Raw genomic sequence first — 17,832 nt, 5'->3', positions numbered from 1 at the left:
CTTCCTTGGTGGTTGATGTATGCCACCGCTGTGGAGCTGTCCGACTGAAGTCGGATATGCTTGCTTTCCAGCCGCTGTTGGAAGGATTGTAGGGCAAGATACACTGCTCTGTGTTCAAGAACATTGATCTGAAGAGTGGACTCTTGCTGAGTCCACGTACCCTGAGCGCTGTAGTGGAGAAAAACTGCTCCCCACCCTGATAGACTCGCGTCTGTCGTAACTATCGCCCAGGACGGGGATAGGAAGGACCTTCTTTTTGACCAAGAGGTGAGAAGAAGCCACCACCGTAGAGATTCCTTGGCCGCCTGAGAAAGAACGACGACTCTGTTGAGGGACGTCGACTCCTCGTCCCATTGGCGGAGAATGTCCCATTGTAGTGGACGCAGTAAAACTGCGCGAAAGGAACTGCCTCCATTGCTACCATCTTACGTAGGAAGTGCATGAGGCGTCTCAATGTGTGCGACTGGTTCTTAAAGAAGAGCTTGCAGCCCGTAGTGAATGCTGTTTGTCTAGCGGCAGCTTCACTATCGCTGAGAGAGTAAGAAACTCTATGCCTAGATATGTTATCGATAGGGTCGGGGTCGGATCTGACTTTAAAAAGTTGATGATCCACCCAAAACTCTAGAGAGTCTCCAGCGCAACGTTCGGGCAGCGTTGGCATGTTTCCTAAGAGAGTGCCTTGACAAGTAGATCGTCTAAATACGGGACCACAGAGTGACCCTGAGAGTGCAGGACTGTGACTACTGCTGCCCTGACCTTGGCGAAGACCAGTTGGACTGTCGCTAGCCGGAAGGTAGAGCTACGAACAGAGGGTGTTCGTCTCCTATAACGAAGCGTAGAAACGCTAGTGCTCTGGATCAATCGGCACGTGTGGATAAGCATCCTTGATGCCTAATGATGCTAGGAAATATCCTTGGGACCTTGAGGCGATGACATGGCGGAGGGATTCCATCCGGAACCGCCTGGTGTCCACGAGCTTGCTGAGCATTTTTAGATCCAGAACGGGACGGAACGGCCCGTTGTTATAGGTACCGCAAAGAATTTGGGGTAAAAACCGTGACCTTGTTCCTGAAGAGGAACGGGGGTCATCACTCTTTCTGCCTATAGAGTGCACCCTGTTTGCAGAAGAGCAGCGGCCCGGCCGGGAGGTGGAGAAATTCTGAAGAATCGAGTTGGAGGACGAGAAGTGAGCTCTATCCTGTACCCGTGAGACAGAATGTCTCACACTCAATGGTCATTGACCTATGGCAGCTAAATATCGCCAAGGCGGGAGAGCCTGCTACCGACCGAGGCCGCAAGTCATGAGGAAGCCGCCTTGGAAGCGGGTTTTCAGACTGTCGCTTTTTTGGGCGAGACTGAGCCCGCTAAGAATCTTAGCTCCTCTGATCCTTTTGAGTCCACATTGGACGAGGAAAAATGGGACCTGCCCGAGCCTCGAAAAGGCCGAAAACCCCGACTGCCTCTTGCTCTGTTGGGGTTTGTTGTGTCCGGGCTGAGGAAAGGATGAATCCTTACCCCTGGACTGTTTGATGGTTACATCCAACGCTCACCAAACAGTCGGTCAGCAGAAAAAGGCAACTGGTTAGGCAACCTTTTTTGGAAGCAGAATCTGCCTTCCATTCACTTAACGAGCAGACCAGGCTCTGCTTAAAAACACGGAGTAGCGGAGGCTACCGCCGCACGGTTCGCAGAGTCCAGGACAACCTGAATCGCGTAAGAAACAAATGCAGACATTTGAGAGGTTAAGGATGCCACCTGCGGCACAGATGTACGTGTAACCGTGTCAATCTGTGTAAGACAAGCTGAAATAGCTTGGAGTGCCCCAAGGGAGAGAATGCCGGAGCCAACGGTGCGCCGACAGCCTCATAGATGGCTTTCGACCAGAGATCCATCTGTCTGTCAGTGGCATCTTTGAGTTTGCAGTTCCATCTCCCACTGCAACTATGGATCTAGCTACAAGCCTGGAGATTGGAGGATGCCGCTCGGGACATTGGGTCCAGTCCTTGACCAAGTCAGGGGACAGGGATAACGTGTATCCTAAGCCGTTTGGAGAAGCGCATATCTGGATAAGCGTGGTGTTCCTGGACTGCCTCTCTGAAGGCAGAGTGGTCCAGAAAAATACGTGAAGCTGACTCCTCCACTGGAGGAGCTGTGAGAAATAACCCACATTCTATAGATGGACGCTATAAGATTATTCACTATGGCGTCACAATCAGGTGTATCCAGATTGAGAGCGGTCTCAGGATCAGAATCCTGAGCCGCTACTTCCGCCTCATTACACAGCGAGTCCTTCTGTTAGGACCCTGATGAAACCGAGGCCGCTCATAGCGAGCCCACTTAGGCTGTCTGGGACTGACGTCCGTGCAGAGCCGGACTCTGGGATGCGTGTGACATTCCCGGAGCTGTTAGTTATTCACACTGAGGGGGGCCATGGATCAATGATTCAACAGTGCCCATATTGTGAGAGACATGTCCGGACTGCTAGGCTTCTAGTATCATAGCCATAGTCTCAGAAAAACTGTCAGTAAATACTGCAGACACCGTCCTCATCCCCTGGCCATTAGTGCATACAATGGGAGTCTATGTACCTGCCGGCCGTATAGCCGTACATGCTGTACCAGCTGTATAGAAAAACATGTGGTTCTGCACCTTTGTTTTACACAGAGAATATGCTGATAACTCCTCCGCATAATCCAGGAGGGTATATACAACGTGCGACCAAACAGTGCAATGTATATAGTACAAGCATATCTATAAGTGCACTTCTGCACTAGTGGGGTTAGCACCACAGGTGCTGCTTAACGCCTGTTACAGCGATTGTGTGACTATCAGAATGCCAGGGTCTTCCACACTTGTCTCTGTATCGTACAGAAACTGACACTAATGGCTGCCGGTGTCCTTGTAGAGAAGGAAGCCGTGGGCGTGCCTGAGAAAGTGCGGGAATCCGGATTCACAGTGCACACAGTGAGAGGGGTGGAGTATGCAAAACATACTCCAGCTCTCAGCTCTGCTCTATGCAGCGTCACGCCCCTACCCTGACTGTCAGGGCTGTGGGCGGTAACGAAGGGAGACTAGGCCCAGAAGCCGGGGACTCGAGTTAACAGCGCGGCCGCCGTAAAAGCGCGGGCCGCGCTGAAGTCCCCGGCGCACCACAAGTGCCAGCCGCGCCGCAGTTCCAGCGGCCGGCGCGACCGATTCATAGAAGTGGCCAGCGTCCCGCCCCTCTCCTGACTGGCAGGTCTGGGGGCGGGAACGAACGGAAGCAGGCCGCAAAAGCCGGGGACTCTAGTTATCAGCGCGGCCGCCGTAAAAGCGCGGGCCGCGCTGAAGTCCCCGGCGCACCACAAGTGCCAGCCGCGCCGCTGCCAGCGGCCGGCGCGACCGATTCCTGGAAGTGGCCAGCGTCCCGCCCCTCTCCTGACTGGCAGGTCTGGGGGCGGGAACGAACGGAAGCAGGCCGCAAAAGCCGGGGACTCTAGTTATCAGCGCGGCCGCCGTAAAAGCGCAGGCCGCGCTGAAGTCCCCGGCGCACTACAAGTGCCAGCCGCGCCGCAGTCCCAGCGGCCGGCGCGACCAATTCCCATAAGTGAGCCTGCTTCAGCAAAGCTGAATGAGGCCATGGCACAGGCGCCGCAGCGCTGATGTCCCCCGGCGCACTACAACACCCAGCATGCTGCGGTGTGAGCGCCAAATGCACGGGGACACAGAGTACCTTGAGGAAGCAGGGCCATGTCCCTGATGTACTCCGCTCCATCCAGCATCTTCTCCAGGGGCTGTAGATGGAGCACGGTCTCAGTGCCTGGAGACCGGTAAATCCCACTTCACCCAGAGCCCTGTAAAAAGGGATGGGGAAGGAATCAGCATGTGGGCTCCTGCCGCCGTACCCGCAATGGGTACCTCAACCTTACAAACACCTCCGACATACAGTGGGGTGAGAAGGGAGCATGCTGGGGACACTATATGTGTCCTCTTTTCTTCCATCCGACATAGTCAGCAGCTGCTGCTGACTAAAAAGTGGAGCTATGCGTGGATGTGTTGCCTCCTTCGCACAAAGCACAAAACTGGTGAGCCAGTGATCCCACTGGGGGTGTATAGCCAGAAGGGGAGGGGCCTTACACTTTTAAGTGTAATACTTTGTGTGGCCTCCAGAGGCAATAGCTATACACCCAATTGTCTGGGTCTCCCAATGGAGCGACAAAGAAATCCTCTGTGAGCTCTGCAGAGCGAGTCGGAGCAGCAGAGGCGCCCTGAGAAGGGGGCTGATGCATGGTCAGCAGAGTCCGGGACAGCTGTCCCATGGAGTCGGCAAAGGACTGGGAGATAGCATTAGAAAACGATGCTACCCAAGCCGGGGGTTCAGCCACCGGGGCAGGAGCAGCCGGAGGGACCCCTGGGGAGACTCCAGGCTGAGGCACCACCATGTTAGAGCAGGCATCACAGTGTGGATATGTGCTCGGTTCAGGCAGTATGAGCTTACATGCAGTGCATATTGCGTACAGCCTTGCAGCCTTGCTCCTAGTGTGAGACATGCTGCTGAGGTGGAGGCTCTGCAGTAAAGAACACACTCCTTCAGAATGACCCCCAGAGAGTGTATAAAAAAGTCCACAACCAGAGGTTGTGGCTTACCAGACCGTTTTGTGTGCCCTCCAGATTCCACAGCTTGGACCCCCAGACAGATTGCAGAGCTGCAGCAGCCAGCGCCGATCAGTGTGTGAACGCTGATAAAATGGCGCCGGAGAGAGGGGGGGGCGGGGTTTAGTCCAAGAGCGGGAACCGGAGGGCCAAGGAGAAATACAGGGGAGGGAAACATCTCCTCAGAGAGGAGTGTCCTCCCCTGTGCTGAACGGCCGGTGGGCGGCGCCGCACTGCCCCCCTGCATGACTGACATGCAGGGGCAGTGAAACCGAAAGTAGGCCGCAGCCGAAGCCGGGGCCTAAATTTTTCCATGCGGCTGACAAGCAGGCACCCTCGGCGCGGTTCTCAGGAAAAAAACAGAGAACCGGCCGGAAATTACAGCAAAGTAAATAACACACTCTCCCCACAATAAATGTACCAGGGACCCCTCAATAACGTCTCAATACTTAGCTTATGAGACGCAGGGCCAGGTCCCTGAGGGATGAGCACTCCGTCCGGCAGGGTCCTGAAAGGGCTGCGGATGGAGACCGGTCTCCTGTAAAGCAGTGAGAACCGTGATGGCTCCCACTTCAAGCCAGAGCCCGAGGGATGGTGAAGGAGCGCGGCATGTAAGGCTCCAGCCTTGTAAAATCAACCTTAACAGCACCGCCGACACAGTGGGGTGAGAAGGGACATGCCGGGAGTCCAGCTTGGACCCGCTTTTCTTCCAATTCTTTAAAATCAAAAATGAAAAATCAAAAATCAACAGAGAATGCATGTGTGTGTGACCTCCTGAACACAAAGCATTGAACTGGCTATATTTGGTTATCCAAGGGGTGTATATGCTCGGAGGGAGGAGCTACACTTTTTAGTGTAGTACTTTGTGTGTCCTCCGGAGGCAGAAGCTATACACCCATGGTCTGGGTCTCCCATAAGGAACGATGAAGAAACACAGCGTAAAGCCAGCGCAGTTTAATACTGACTTTGCCAGGGATTCTATATGCCAGTCAGTGAGATTCTTAAGGGATGCTCCTTCGGACAGAGGGAGGAAAATCTTTACAGAGAGACAGGATAATGGTGGGTCTACAGCTGCAGACCCAATCTAATTCTTTAGCAAAATAGGGTAAAACGGATACAAAATATCCAGGCGTTTCTTTCTCTGGAACGTCTTGTCTGGATGTTCCCATTAAACAGAACACCATCAAATTCTTTACGATTAGTGAAAACCCTGGTGGTTCGCTTGGCTTTCCTAAAGGAAAGAGAGTGCTCCGCTGGAGAGGTGTCTTCATCCTTAACATTCACAGACTGATTGAGTGGAAGGATTAAACTACCCACCAGGTCCCTTAGCCTGGAGATCTGTTCGGAATCCAGAATGGAATCTGAAATCGGACTTGGGGTTGGACTTGAGAGCTACCTTGGGCTCTGGAGAAGGGGTACAAGAGAGGGACAGTTCCAGAGGAACCAGAAGAAGGAGATCTGAAAGAGGAGCTAGATCCTTATCTTGGAGTTCCTGAGGGGTCTGTTGCTACACAGAGAACTGGCGATGGGTTTTGACTCACGTGGGGGGTAGTCAGGGAACCTGAGGCGGAGGGGATGTTAGTATGGCGATCCAGAACGGAGACTAGTGTCAGAGACTTTAGTTAAATTGGCTGGGGCATGTACATCACTGGGGACAGTATATACATCCCAAGAGAACCTAGACATGGCAGGGAAGCATAGACATGGCTGGGGGTACACAGCATGGGGAGGGGGGCACATAACATGGGGAGGGAGCACATAACACGAGGGGAGCATGGCCCACAACACAAAGGAGGGGGCACTGAGGGGCTCACACAGCATAAGGGGGGTCTGAAAAACAGATCTCTGTCTGCCTCCTATTGACACTAAACTAAAGGCCTTCCATATGATGAGAGGTTGAAAAGAAGGGAATTTTGTTACTTACCGTAAATTCCTTTTCTTCTAGCTCCTATTGGGAGACCCAGACGATTGGGTGTATAGCTACTGCCTCCGGAGGCCACACAAAGCATTACACTAAAAAGTGTAAGGCCCCTCCCCCTTCTGGCTATACACCTCCCGTGGGATCACGGGTTGCTCAGTTTTAGTGCTAAAGCAAGAAGGAGGAAAGCCAATAACTGGTTTAAACAAATTCACTCCGAGTAACATCGGAGAACTGAAAACCGTTCAACATGAACAACATGTGTACCCGAAAAAAACAAAAATCCCGAAGGACAACAGGGCGGGTGCTGGGTCTCCCAATAGGAGCTAGAAGAAAAGGAATTTACGGTAAGTAACAAAATTCCCTTCTTCTTCGGCGCTCCATTGGGAGACCCAGACGATTGGGACGTCCAAAAGCAGTCCCTGGGTGGGTAAAGAAATACCTCATGTTAGAGCTGCAAAGACAGCCCTCCCCTACGGGGAGGCAACTGCCGCCTGCAGGACTGTTCTACCTAGGCTGGCGTCCGCCGAAGCATAGGTATGCACCTGATAATGTTTGGTGAAAGTGTGCAGACTCGACCAGGTAGCTGCCTGGCACACCTGTTGAGCCGTAGCCTGGTGTCGTAATGCCCAGGACGCACCCACGGCTCTGGTTGAGTGGGCCTTTAGCCCTGAAGGAACCGGAAGCCCAGCAGAACAGTAGGCTTCAAGAATTGGTTCTTTGATCCATCGAGCCAGGGTGGCTTTGGAAGCCTGCGACCCCTTTGCGCTTACCAGCGACAAGGACAAAGAGTGCATCGGAGCGGCGCAGGGGCGCCGTGCGGGAAATGTAGATTCTGAGTGCTCTCACCAGATCTAACAAATGTAAATCCTTCTCATACCGATGAACTGCATGAGGACAAAAGGAAGGCAAGGAGATATCCTGATTTAGATGAAAAGAGGATACCACCTTAGGGAGAAACTCCTGAATGGGGCGCAGCACTACCTTGTCCTGGTGGAAGACCAGGAAAGGAGCCTTGGATGACAGCGCTGCTAGCTCAGACACTCTCCGAAGAGATGTGATCGCTACCAGAAAAGCCACTTTCTGTGATAGTCGAGAAAGTGAAACATCCCTCAGAGGCTCGAAGGGCGGCTTCTGGAGGGCAACTAGTACCCTGTTCAGATCCCATGGATCTAACGGCCGCTTGTACGGGGGTACGATATGACAGACCCCCTGCAGGAACGTGCGCACCTTAGAAAGTCGTGCTAGACGCTTCTGAAAAAAGACGGATAGCGCCGAGACTTGCCCTTTAAGGGGAGCCGAGCGACAAACCTTTTTCTAACCCAGATTGCAGGAAAGAAAGAAAAGTAGGCAATGCAAATGGCCAGGGAGGACACTCCCTGAGCAGAGCACCAGGATAAGAATATCTTCCACGTTCTGTGGTAGATCTTAGCAGACGTGGGTTTCCTAGCCTGTCTCATGGTGGCAACGACCCCTTGGGATAATCCTGAAGACGCTAGGATCCAGGACTCAATGGCCACACAGTCAGGTTCAGGGCCGCAGAATTCCGATGGAAAAACGGCCCTTGGGACAATAAGTCTGGTCGGTCTGGTAGTGCCCACGGTTGGCCGACCGTGAGATGCCACAGATCCGGGTACCACGACCTCCTCGGCCAGTCTGGGGCGGACGAGTATGACGCGGCTGCAATCGGATCTGATCTTGCGTAGCACTCTGGGCAAGAGTGCCAGAGGTGGAAACACATAAGGGAGCCGGAACTGCGACCAATCTTGCACCAAGGCGTCTACCGCCAGAGCTCTTTGATCGCGAGACCGCGCCATGAAGGTCGGGACCTTGTTGTTGTGCCGAGACGCCATTAGGTCGACATCCGGCACCCCCCCAGCGGTGACAGATTTCCTGAAACACGTCTGGGTGAAGGGACCACTCCCCTGCGTCCATACCCTGGCGACTGAGGAAGTCTGCTTCCCAGTTTTCCACGCCCGGGATGTGAACCGCGGATATGGTGGATGCTCTGTCCTCCACACCCACATCAGAATCCGCCGGACTTCCTGGAAGGCTTGCCGACTGCGTGTCCCTCCCTTGGTGGTTGATGTATGCCACCGCTGTGGAGTTGTCCGACTGAATTCGGATCTGCTTTCCTTCCAGCCACTGCTGGAAGGCTAGTAGGGCCAGATACACTGCCCTGATTTCCAGAACATTGATCTGAAGGGTGGACTCCTGCTGAGTCCACGTACCCTGAGCCCTGTGGAGGAGAAAAACTGCTCCCCACCCTGACAGACTCACGTCCGTCGTGACTACTGCCCAGGATGGGGGGTAGGAAGGATCTTCCCTGTGATAAAGAGGTGGGAAGAAGCCACCACTGCAAAGAGTCCTTGGTCGTCTGGGAAAGGAGACTTCCCTGTCCAGGGATGTTGACTTCCCGTCCCATTGGCGGAGAATGTCCCACTGAAGTGGGCGCAGATGAAACTGCGCAAACGGGACTGCCTCCATTGCTGCCCACCATCTTCCCTAGGAAGTGCATGAGGCGCCTTAAGGGGTGCGACTGACCTTGAAGGAGAGACTGCACCCCTGTCTGTAGTGACCGCTGCTTGTCCAGCGGAAGCTTCACTATCGCTGAGAGAGTATGAAACTCCATGCCAAGATACGTTAGTGATTGGGTCGGTGACAGATTGGACTTTGAAAAGTTGATGATCCACCCGAAAGTCTGGAGAGTCTCCAGCGCAACATTCAGGCTGAGTTGGCATGCCTCTTGAGAGGGTGCTTTGACAAGCAGATCGTCTAAGTAAGGGATCACCGAGTGTCCCTGAGAGTGCAAGATTGCTACCACTGCCGCCATGACCTTGGTGAAAACCCGTGGGGCTGTCGCCAGACCAAATGGCAGAGCTACGAATTGTAGATGGTCGTCTCCTATCACGAAACGTAGAAAGCGTTGGTGCTCTGCAGCAATCGGCACGTGGAGATAAGCATCTTTGATGTCTATTGATGCAAGGAAATCTCCTTGAGACATTGAGGCAATGACGGAGCGGAGGGATTCCATCCGGGAACCGTCTGGCGTTCACATGCTTGTTGAAGCAGTTTTGGGTCCAGAACAGGACGGAATGAGCCGTCCTTTTTTGGCACCACAAAGAGATTGGAGTAAAAACCTTGCCCTTGTTCCTGAAGAGGAACAGGGATCACTCACTCCTTCTGCTCTTAGAGAGCCCACCGCCTGCAGAAGGGCATCTGCTCGGTCGGGATGTGGGGAAGTTCTGAAGAACCGAGGTGGAGGACGAGAACTGAACTCTATCCTGTACCCGTGAGACAAAATGTCTGTTACCCACCGGTCCTTGACCTGTGGCAGCCAAATGTCGCAAAAGCGGGAGAGCCTGCCACCTGACCGAGGATGCGGAGAGAGGAGGCCGAAAGTCATGAGGCAGCCGGCTTGGAAGCGGTTCCTCCGGTTGCTTTCTTGGGGCGTGAGTGAGCCCGCCAGGCATCTGAGCTCCTTTGCTCCTTCTGAGTACCTTTGGACGAGGAGAATTGGGGCTTGCCCGAGCCTCGAAAGGACCGAAACCCTCGACTGCCCACTTCCTCTGTTGAGGTTTGCTTGATCTGGGCTGGGGTAAGGAGGAGTCCTTACCCTTGGACTGTTTAATGATTTCAGCCAATTGCTCACCAAACAGTCTGTCTCCAGATAGCGGCAAGCTGGTTAAACATTTCTTGGAAGCAGAATCTGCTTTCCATTCCTTTAACCACAAGGCTCTGCGCAAAACCACAGAGTTGGCGGACGCCATTGAGGTACGGCTCGTAGAGTCCCAGTACCGCATTGATAGCGTATGTCGCAAACGCAGACATTTGCGTAGTTAAGGACGCCACTTGCGGCACTGCTGGACGTATGATAGAGTCCACCTGTGCCAGACCAGCGGAAATAGCTTGGAGTGCCCACACGGCCGCGAATGCTGGAGCAAACGACGCGCCGATAGCTTCATAGACAGATTTCAACCATAGGTCCATCTGTCTGTCATTGGCATCTTTAAGTGAAGCCCCATCCTCCACTGCAACTATGGATCTAGCCGCAAGCCTGGATATTGGGGGATCCACCTTTGGACACTGGGTCCAGCGTTTGACCACGTCAGGGGGAAAGGGATAACGTGTATCCTTAAGACGTTTGGAGAAACGCTTGTCTGGATAAGCATGATGTTTCTGGACTGATTCTCTGAAGTCAGAGTGGTCCAGAAAAGTACTCAAATTTACGCTTGGGATACCCGAAAATGGAACTTCTCCTGCTGTGCAGCTGCCTCCTCTGCTGAAGGGGCTGGGGGGAGAAATATCCAACAGTCTATTGATGGCCGCTATAAGGTCATTTACCATTGCGTCACCATCAGGGGTATCTAGATTGAGAGCGGTGTCAGGATTAGACTCCTGATCACCCACCTCTGTCTCCTCATACAGAGACTCTTCTCGCTGAGACCCTGACCAGTGTGATAACGTCGAGGGTCTTTCCCAGCGAGCCCGCTTAGGCTGCCTGGGACTGTCATCCGAGTCAGAGTCTTCAGCCTGTGATGCCTGGGGACCCCCCTTGAAGTACGGATTAGTTCCAACTGAGGGGGGACCGGGGAGCATAGACACAGCAGTGTCCATGGTCTGAGTAACTGGCCTGGACTGCAAGGTCTCCAGGATTTTTTGTCATAGTCACAGACATCTTATCAGCAAAAATTGCAAATTCTGTCCCCGTCACCGGGGCAGGGTTCACAGGCGTCTCTGCCTGGGGCCACTACCACCATAGACTCTGGCTGCCGAAGTGGCACAGGGATTGAACATTGCACACAATGGGGGTCATTGGAACCCTGCCGGTAGATCAGCCCCACATGCGACACAAGCAGTGCATACCGCCTGTGCCTTGGCACCCCTTGCGTTTTGCGGATGACATGTTGTTGTCTCCTCAGCAATATAGGGTATAAGCCAAGAAGCGACCGTACAGTGCAATATAAATATATATGGTACAGGGAAAAAGTGCACCAAATAACACTGTGGCACTAGTGGGGCCAGCACTTATGTGCAGCTTACCGCCCGCATAAACGCGGGTGTGTGGTCGCCAGAGCCCCTTGTCTGAGTCCCCCAGAGCCTGTGTCCGTTCTCCAGCCAGACTGCATGCAGGAATGGCTGCCAGGCGTCCTGTGGAGAGGGGCGGGCCCTGGGCGTGTTCAGACCAAGAGCGGGAAACTTGCGTCCCCACTGTGCCCAGTGAGAGGGCTGGAGTATGTAAATAAGACTCCAGCCCTCGGCGCTGACTATAGAACAGCGTTTCTCTCCCTTTCCCTGATTGACAGGGTGGGGGCGGGAACGAAGCGGAGCTAGGCCGCAAAAGCCGGGGACTAGATTTATGAGCGCTGCCGCCGTAAAAGCGCGGTCAGCGCGAGTCCCCGGCGCACTACAAGTCCCAGCCGCGCCGCCGCTCCCGGACGCGGTCGGCGCGGTAGTTCCCAACACATAAAATCACTCAGCTAAGCTGCAGTGACTCTAACCCGAGCGCGCAGCGCTACTGCCCCCCGGCGCACTAGCACACCCAGCAAGTCTGGAGTGTGCGTGGCCTGTCTGTGCGGGGACACAGAGTACCTGAATGTTGCAGGGCCTTGTCCCTGACGGTACTCAGCTCCTCCAGCAGGGTCTCTGGGTCTGTGGATGGAGCCCGGCCTCAGGGTTTGGGGGGCCGGTAAGATCCCCACTTCCACAGAGCCCCTTAGGGGGATGTGGAAGGGAAAGCAGCATGTGGGCTCCAGCCTCCGTACCCGCAATGGGTACCTCAACCTTAACAAACCGCAAGTGGGGTGAGAAGGGAGCATGCTGGGGACCCTATATGGGCCCCTCTTTTCTTCCATCCGATATAGTCAGCAGCTACTGCTGACTAAACAGTGGAGCTATGCGTGGATGTCTGACCTCCTTCGCACAAAGCTTGAAAACTGAGCAACCCGTGATCCCACGGGAGGTGTATAGCCAGAAGGGGAGGGGCCTTACACTTTTTAGTGTAAATGCTTTGTGTGGCCGCTCCGGAGGCAGTAGCTATACACCCAATCGTCTGGGTCTCCCCAATGGAGCGCCCGAAGAAAGTTAGATATGTTTAACTTAGAAAAAAGACATCTCAGAGGAGATCTCATTTATATGTATAAATACATGTGTGGTCAATATAAAGGACTGGCACATGATTTATTCCTTCCAAAGACAATACTAAGGACCAGGGGGCACTCACTGCGAGTGGAAGAAAAGCGATTCCGGCAGCTGAATAGGAAAGGGTTCTTTACAGTTAGAGCAGTCAGACTGTGGAATGCCGACCACAAGAGGTAGTAATGGCAGATACTATAACAGCTTTTATATCAGGGCTGGATGATTTCCTCACTACACACAACATTGTTGGTTATAAATGACTTAGTGACCAAATGTAGAACTGGTGGAGGAAGGTTGAACTAGATGGACCTAGGTCTTTTTTCAACCTAAGTAACTATGTAACTAAAAACTGAATAGCTTTGTGCCAGTTGGTGGGTATAACCTGCTGAGGAATCATCGTTTATTTGCCTAGTGTCAGCGTCAAAGTGGCAGAAGTATACATCCACGGTCTTCCTTTGTCCCCCAATGAAGGGATAGAGAAATAATAGTCTGCTGAACGTTCATTCAAGAGACTTCTATTTCTAGCAATTTCCCTATACTGGACGTTTTTTTTCAAGAGAGTAGAAAGCCGCCGAAGGACTACTCTGGCAATGGTTAATCTTCAAAAGGAGCAGCCATAAAAATTAAAACTTTCAAATGGCCTCCAAAAACATCAGATGGTTGTCCAGTCATGTGATTAAAGGCCCAGTCACACACAACGACTTACCAGCGATCCCAGATGTCACACAGTCAGACCTTACCAGCGATGCAGGAACAATACAGGTCGCAGTAGCGACCTGTATAACGATCTCAGCAGTCACTGTGACCCTGTCACACAGTGTCAAACACAGCGATGGGTCCTGCCCAGCAGGACATCGCCTTTGAAGAAAATGGCCTGGACCATTCGACAACGACTAGAGATATCACAGCAAGGGCCTGATCGCTGGTAGGTGTCACACATAAGATCGCCAACGGGATCGCTACTGCGTCACAGAAACCGTGACTCAGCTGCGATCTCGTTATGTGTGACGGTACCTTTAGGACAACTTTCATTTATTGCGTAAGTAAGAGAGAGTATAGATCTGATGATTATAGCCCCTCGTCTCGTATTATCTGACATACAAGCAAGGAAACTTATTTGGCGTCTTTTCCTCATGCGGCTGTAAACTTACACGTTTTCTTCATCAGCAGGAGGTCGGTCTGACATTCCCAGTCCTTGAGCTGCGAGGACGCGCAGTCCCACAGACTGTCCACCAGGTATGCAGCGTGTTCATGGAGCTGGTGGAGGGAAACCACAAGGAAGTGCAATTGGTCGCATTAGATTTTGTGCAACATGGCAGCTTAGGAAGAAACGCAACATTGGCTGCTGACGCACTCACCTTGTTGGAAATGAAGAAGTCAATCAGCAGATGGAAAAAGGCGGTGTGTGCACTGCGCCGATGGCTGTGCTCGGGGGACTGCTCCTCGAGACTGGTGTCCAATATCCTAATAATTACACATGAACACACACTGGAGCAAAGCCTGAAACCACTCAACCCAGATCTGAGATCCAGTATTACCCATCCCCAAAAACATGTAGAGAAGTGGAAGCTGGAGGGCTTGTAAAGCGGAGAGGAACGTGCAGGATGGCCAAAATTATACATCCTCAGATGTATAATTCTCCCCCACCAAGGGTGGGGGAGAAAGGTCAGGGCTCAGACAGGAGTCAGGGTCACACTGGGGGCTCAGACCTGGCTACCATCAAGCCTACCTCTGAGATAAGGGACAACACTTTCTTGCTGCTTCTCCTCTGCCCGTGGAGGAGACAAGAGGTTCTCCCAATCCAGCAGAACGGATTATTAAAAACTCTCCCCGAAGTTTCCAGATTGGATATAAAGGACTGACCTTTGGTACACGAATTCCCGGCTGCCGCTGCCATTGCTCGGTTGGTTGCGTACACCACCGGGTGTATACTCTCACAGTCTTCTTTGCTCAAAATATTCTCCATATTGCTGTGTATAAAAGGCATAAAATAGCATTCAAAGAAAACCAGGGACCATTAGCAGCTGCGCTGCATTTAGCAGGCGTAAAGAGCTTTTTTCAGTGGATCAATAAGACATATCTTATGCCTTTGCGAAAAGGGGGTCAAGCATGGCCTCCAGATGCCGGCCTCAGCTGTAAGTTACTTCTCTCCAGCGACACTAAGGGGCTGCACAGGGAGAAGTAATGGGCGATAATGTCCTTATTAACAAGCAATGAGGAAATGCAAAAATCGGGGCCACAAGGGAATTAATGGACGAGTCAATCTGTTTAACCCATTGATGACCAGTGCTCATCTCCAAAATCACCAGGCATCCACTTTTCCTTCCCGACACATAAGGGTTCTTGATGTGTAATATGTATAGTTTGGAGCGATGTTGGAGGTTTGGGTTAGGACGGGTCTTAATTTCCCGTGACTCACATGTTGATGAGGCCGAGCAGGCGTATGGCTTCTGCGGAGACCTGCGGCTCTTTGTCCAGGGCCATGGCCACCATCCTGCCCTGTAAGGAGACTCTGGGTCATACTCTTGCTCTGGGAATCGCACATTCACACAAAACCCTTTACCTTAAATCTGCTGGTAAAAAGCTCCAACTTTCCGGCCCACTGTGGCACAACGTAGAGTTCGTGGAGGCTCCGCAGAGACTGTAACCGGACATGTCCCTGCTGTGATAACACAGTAAGTACACCATTACCATCAGGTTCTCGTCACCTTGACTGCTTTGTATCAGACGGTCACCTTATCGTGCAGCATCCAGCCCAGGTACTTCAGATAGCTGTCGTTCAGGAAGGAGTGGGGGTAAGTGGTTATCCAAGTGCCAAGTTCCTCAATACAGAGGGCCCGGACGTCCGTATGAACATCGCTGTGTACGAACACGCAGAAAAAAAGGGAACGTCCATCAAATGATTCATTTTTCAATATATTTTGCAGAAACAATAGGATATATTTCTGGAAATTAGCATTGGGGGGTGGGGGGACACAGCACCGTTGGTATATGCACTCCCTGTCATGTGACGTTGGACTCTGCATGCACTTTGTGGCACAGCAGCGTCGGACTCTGTTCACACTACAGAGTCTGACAAGCAACCTGATGCTTCAGGGTTGTTCAGACAGAGCTGGTCGTTGGCTGATTCAGGTTCACTGGTCTACAGCCCTGCAGGAGTTAATTCCTGCAGACTGGTGAGCAGGAACTAGGAGCTCAGGTTACTAATTAGCCACGTGCAGCTGTCTGCTTTCTATTTAAGGCACGGCTTTCTTCCAGTACGCACCCATAATAGCTTCAGAATAGCTCCAGCGATCCCGGTCTTAGTGGTGATCCTGTTTATGGTGATCTGCAGATGCACTTTAGAGTGGTGTGGAAGTTTCCCTGTTGCGCGTTTACTTCCTTCCCTTTATTCCCCTATACACGTATAGTCTCTCCTTTATGTTTCTGTGGATTGTGTAAGGGTTTTCGCTCTCCCTTGTCCGTGTCGTTTCTCTGGAGTTTTGTTACTGTGTTTCCGGCCCGCCATAAGGGTGGGGGAGAAAGGTCAGGGCTCGGACAGGAGTCAGGGTCACGCTGGGGGCTCAGACCTGGCTACCATCAAGCCTACCTCTGAGATAAGGGACAACGCTTTCTTGCTGCTTCTCCTCTGCCCGTGGAGGAGACAAGAGGTTCTCCCAATCCTAAACCTTCAGGCTGCCCTTGTTCAGGTCTAAACCTTCCTGATAAGACCGCTCCAGGAATCTGGACCCTCTACAGCATTAAGGTCAATCTTCCCTATTAAATCCTATATTTGCCTGGCTCAGGGAGGTGGAATCTCTGTGTAGCAACAAGAAGATTTTGGGTACTCGCAGTAAAATCTTTTTCCTGGAGCCTTCATTGGGGAACACAAATAACCGGGGTGAATGCTGCTAATACTAGGCAAAAAAATGTAACTCTTCCACAGTAGGTTACACCCACAAACTGGAACCGAGCTAATCAGTTAGTGGGAAAGCAGTAGGAGAAGCAAAACGGAATATTCATCACTGGCTCCACACAGACACAAGGACAGATGGGTCTCTCTCCCAGTGAAGGCTCCAAGTAAGTGATTTTACGGTAAGTACCCAAAGTTTTCTTTTCTCCATCATTTCATAGGGGGACACAGAAGACCATGGGAGGACTTAAAGGTTGGAAGAAATAGAGCCAGCAAATAGAAGAAGAGAGGCAAATTTTTCAGGTCGGAACCGGGGCCACTGCCACTTTCCAAAACTCTATAGCCCAGGCTTGCATCTGTACAGGCGTAGGTCTGTAGAATCTGGGAAAGGCATGTACAGAGGCTGAGGTAGCAGCCTTGTAGAGCTGCAAAACAGAGGCCTAATAACAAATGGCTCAGGAAGCCTTCATTGCCCAGTTGGAGCCGTGACCCATGACGGGGTGCTCTGTGCTGTGCCCCAAACAGCTTCCAGAATGGCCGAGCAGGTCAAAACAGGCAATCTTAGCCTTAAGAGGCGGGAAGAACTCTATGATGACCTTCAGAAATCATGAACAAGAATCTCAGCATCTACAGGAGCTGTCCTAAACAGATAGGAGGTGCAGTGCTCTGACCATGTCAGACTGTTTAGGACAGAACAACGAGAGAACAATCTCATCATTGAGGTGAAAAAAGACAACACGAGGCAGGACAAACCTGATGCAAGACCACCTGGAGGACAAGGAAGGGAGAGCGATAAGATAGGACTACTAGTTCTGAGACTCGTCTAATGGAAATGATTGCCACTAAAAACGCAACCCTCCAGGAGAAAATTAATGTCTGAAATGGTTCAAAGGGAGAGACTTGAAGAGCGTCCAACACCTTTTAAGGTCTCAAGAATCCAAAGAATCCACGGGAGGCCGATAGGTAGGCCTGAGAGGGCCACGTCTCCTAGAAAAGTCATGATCCGAGAACAGGACAAAACTGGACTGACGAACCAACTGCAGGAAGGCCAGGAAGGAAGAGAAAAGGAAATTGGGCGGCTTGGTTGGTTTCACACCAAGGCCTACCATTTACAATGATGGATTGCTTTGAACATGGTCTGGATGACTTGATCGGGGAAACGAGAAGCTCTTTGCAATGCAGCTTCAACAGCTATGCGGTTAAAAAAAAAAAAAAAAAACATGATTTCTGGTGGAAAAGAGGAGCCCAGGAA

General features: G+C 52.1%; 1 protein-coding gene across 1 annotated transcript in view; it reads right to left on the bottom strand.

Moving 5' to 3' along the window:
- Positions 1-17,832, bottom strand: part of STAG3 (STAG3 cohesin complex component) — a 550,068-nt gene that overhangs the window by 303,173 nt on the left and 229,063 nt on the right. Inside the window, 7 exon segments of the mRNA XM_075346684.1 lie at positions 13,840-13,945; positions 14,047-14,152; positions 14,552-14,567; positions 14,570-14,658; positions 15,108-15,187; positions 15,252-15,350; positions 15,424-15,547. Coding sequence (XP_075202799.1) covers positions 13,840-13,945; positions 14,047-14,152; positions 14,552-14,567; positions 14,570-14,658; positions 15,108-15,187; positions 15,252-15,350; positions 15,424-15,547 — 620 coding nt within the window.

Source organism: Anomaloglossus baeobatrachus, chromosome 4 (genome assembly GCF_048569485.1).
Source record: "Anomaloglossus baeobatrachus isolate aAnoBae1 chromosome 4, aAnoBae1.hap1, whole genome shotgun sequence".
Taxonomy (NCBI): Eukaryota; Metazoa; Chordata; class Amphibia; order Anura; family Aromobatidae; genus Anomaloglossus; species Anomaloglossus baeobatrachus.
The sequence above is the reverse complement of the archived record's forward strand: the minus strand, read 5'-3'. Positions and strand labels throughout refer to the sequence as shown.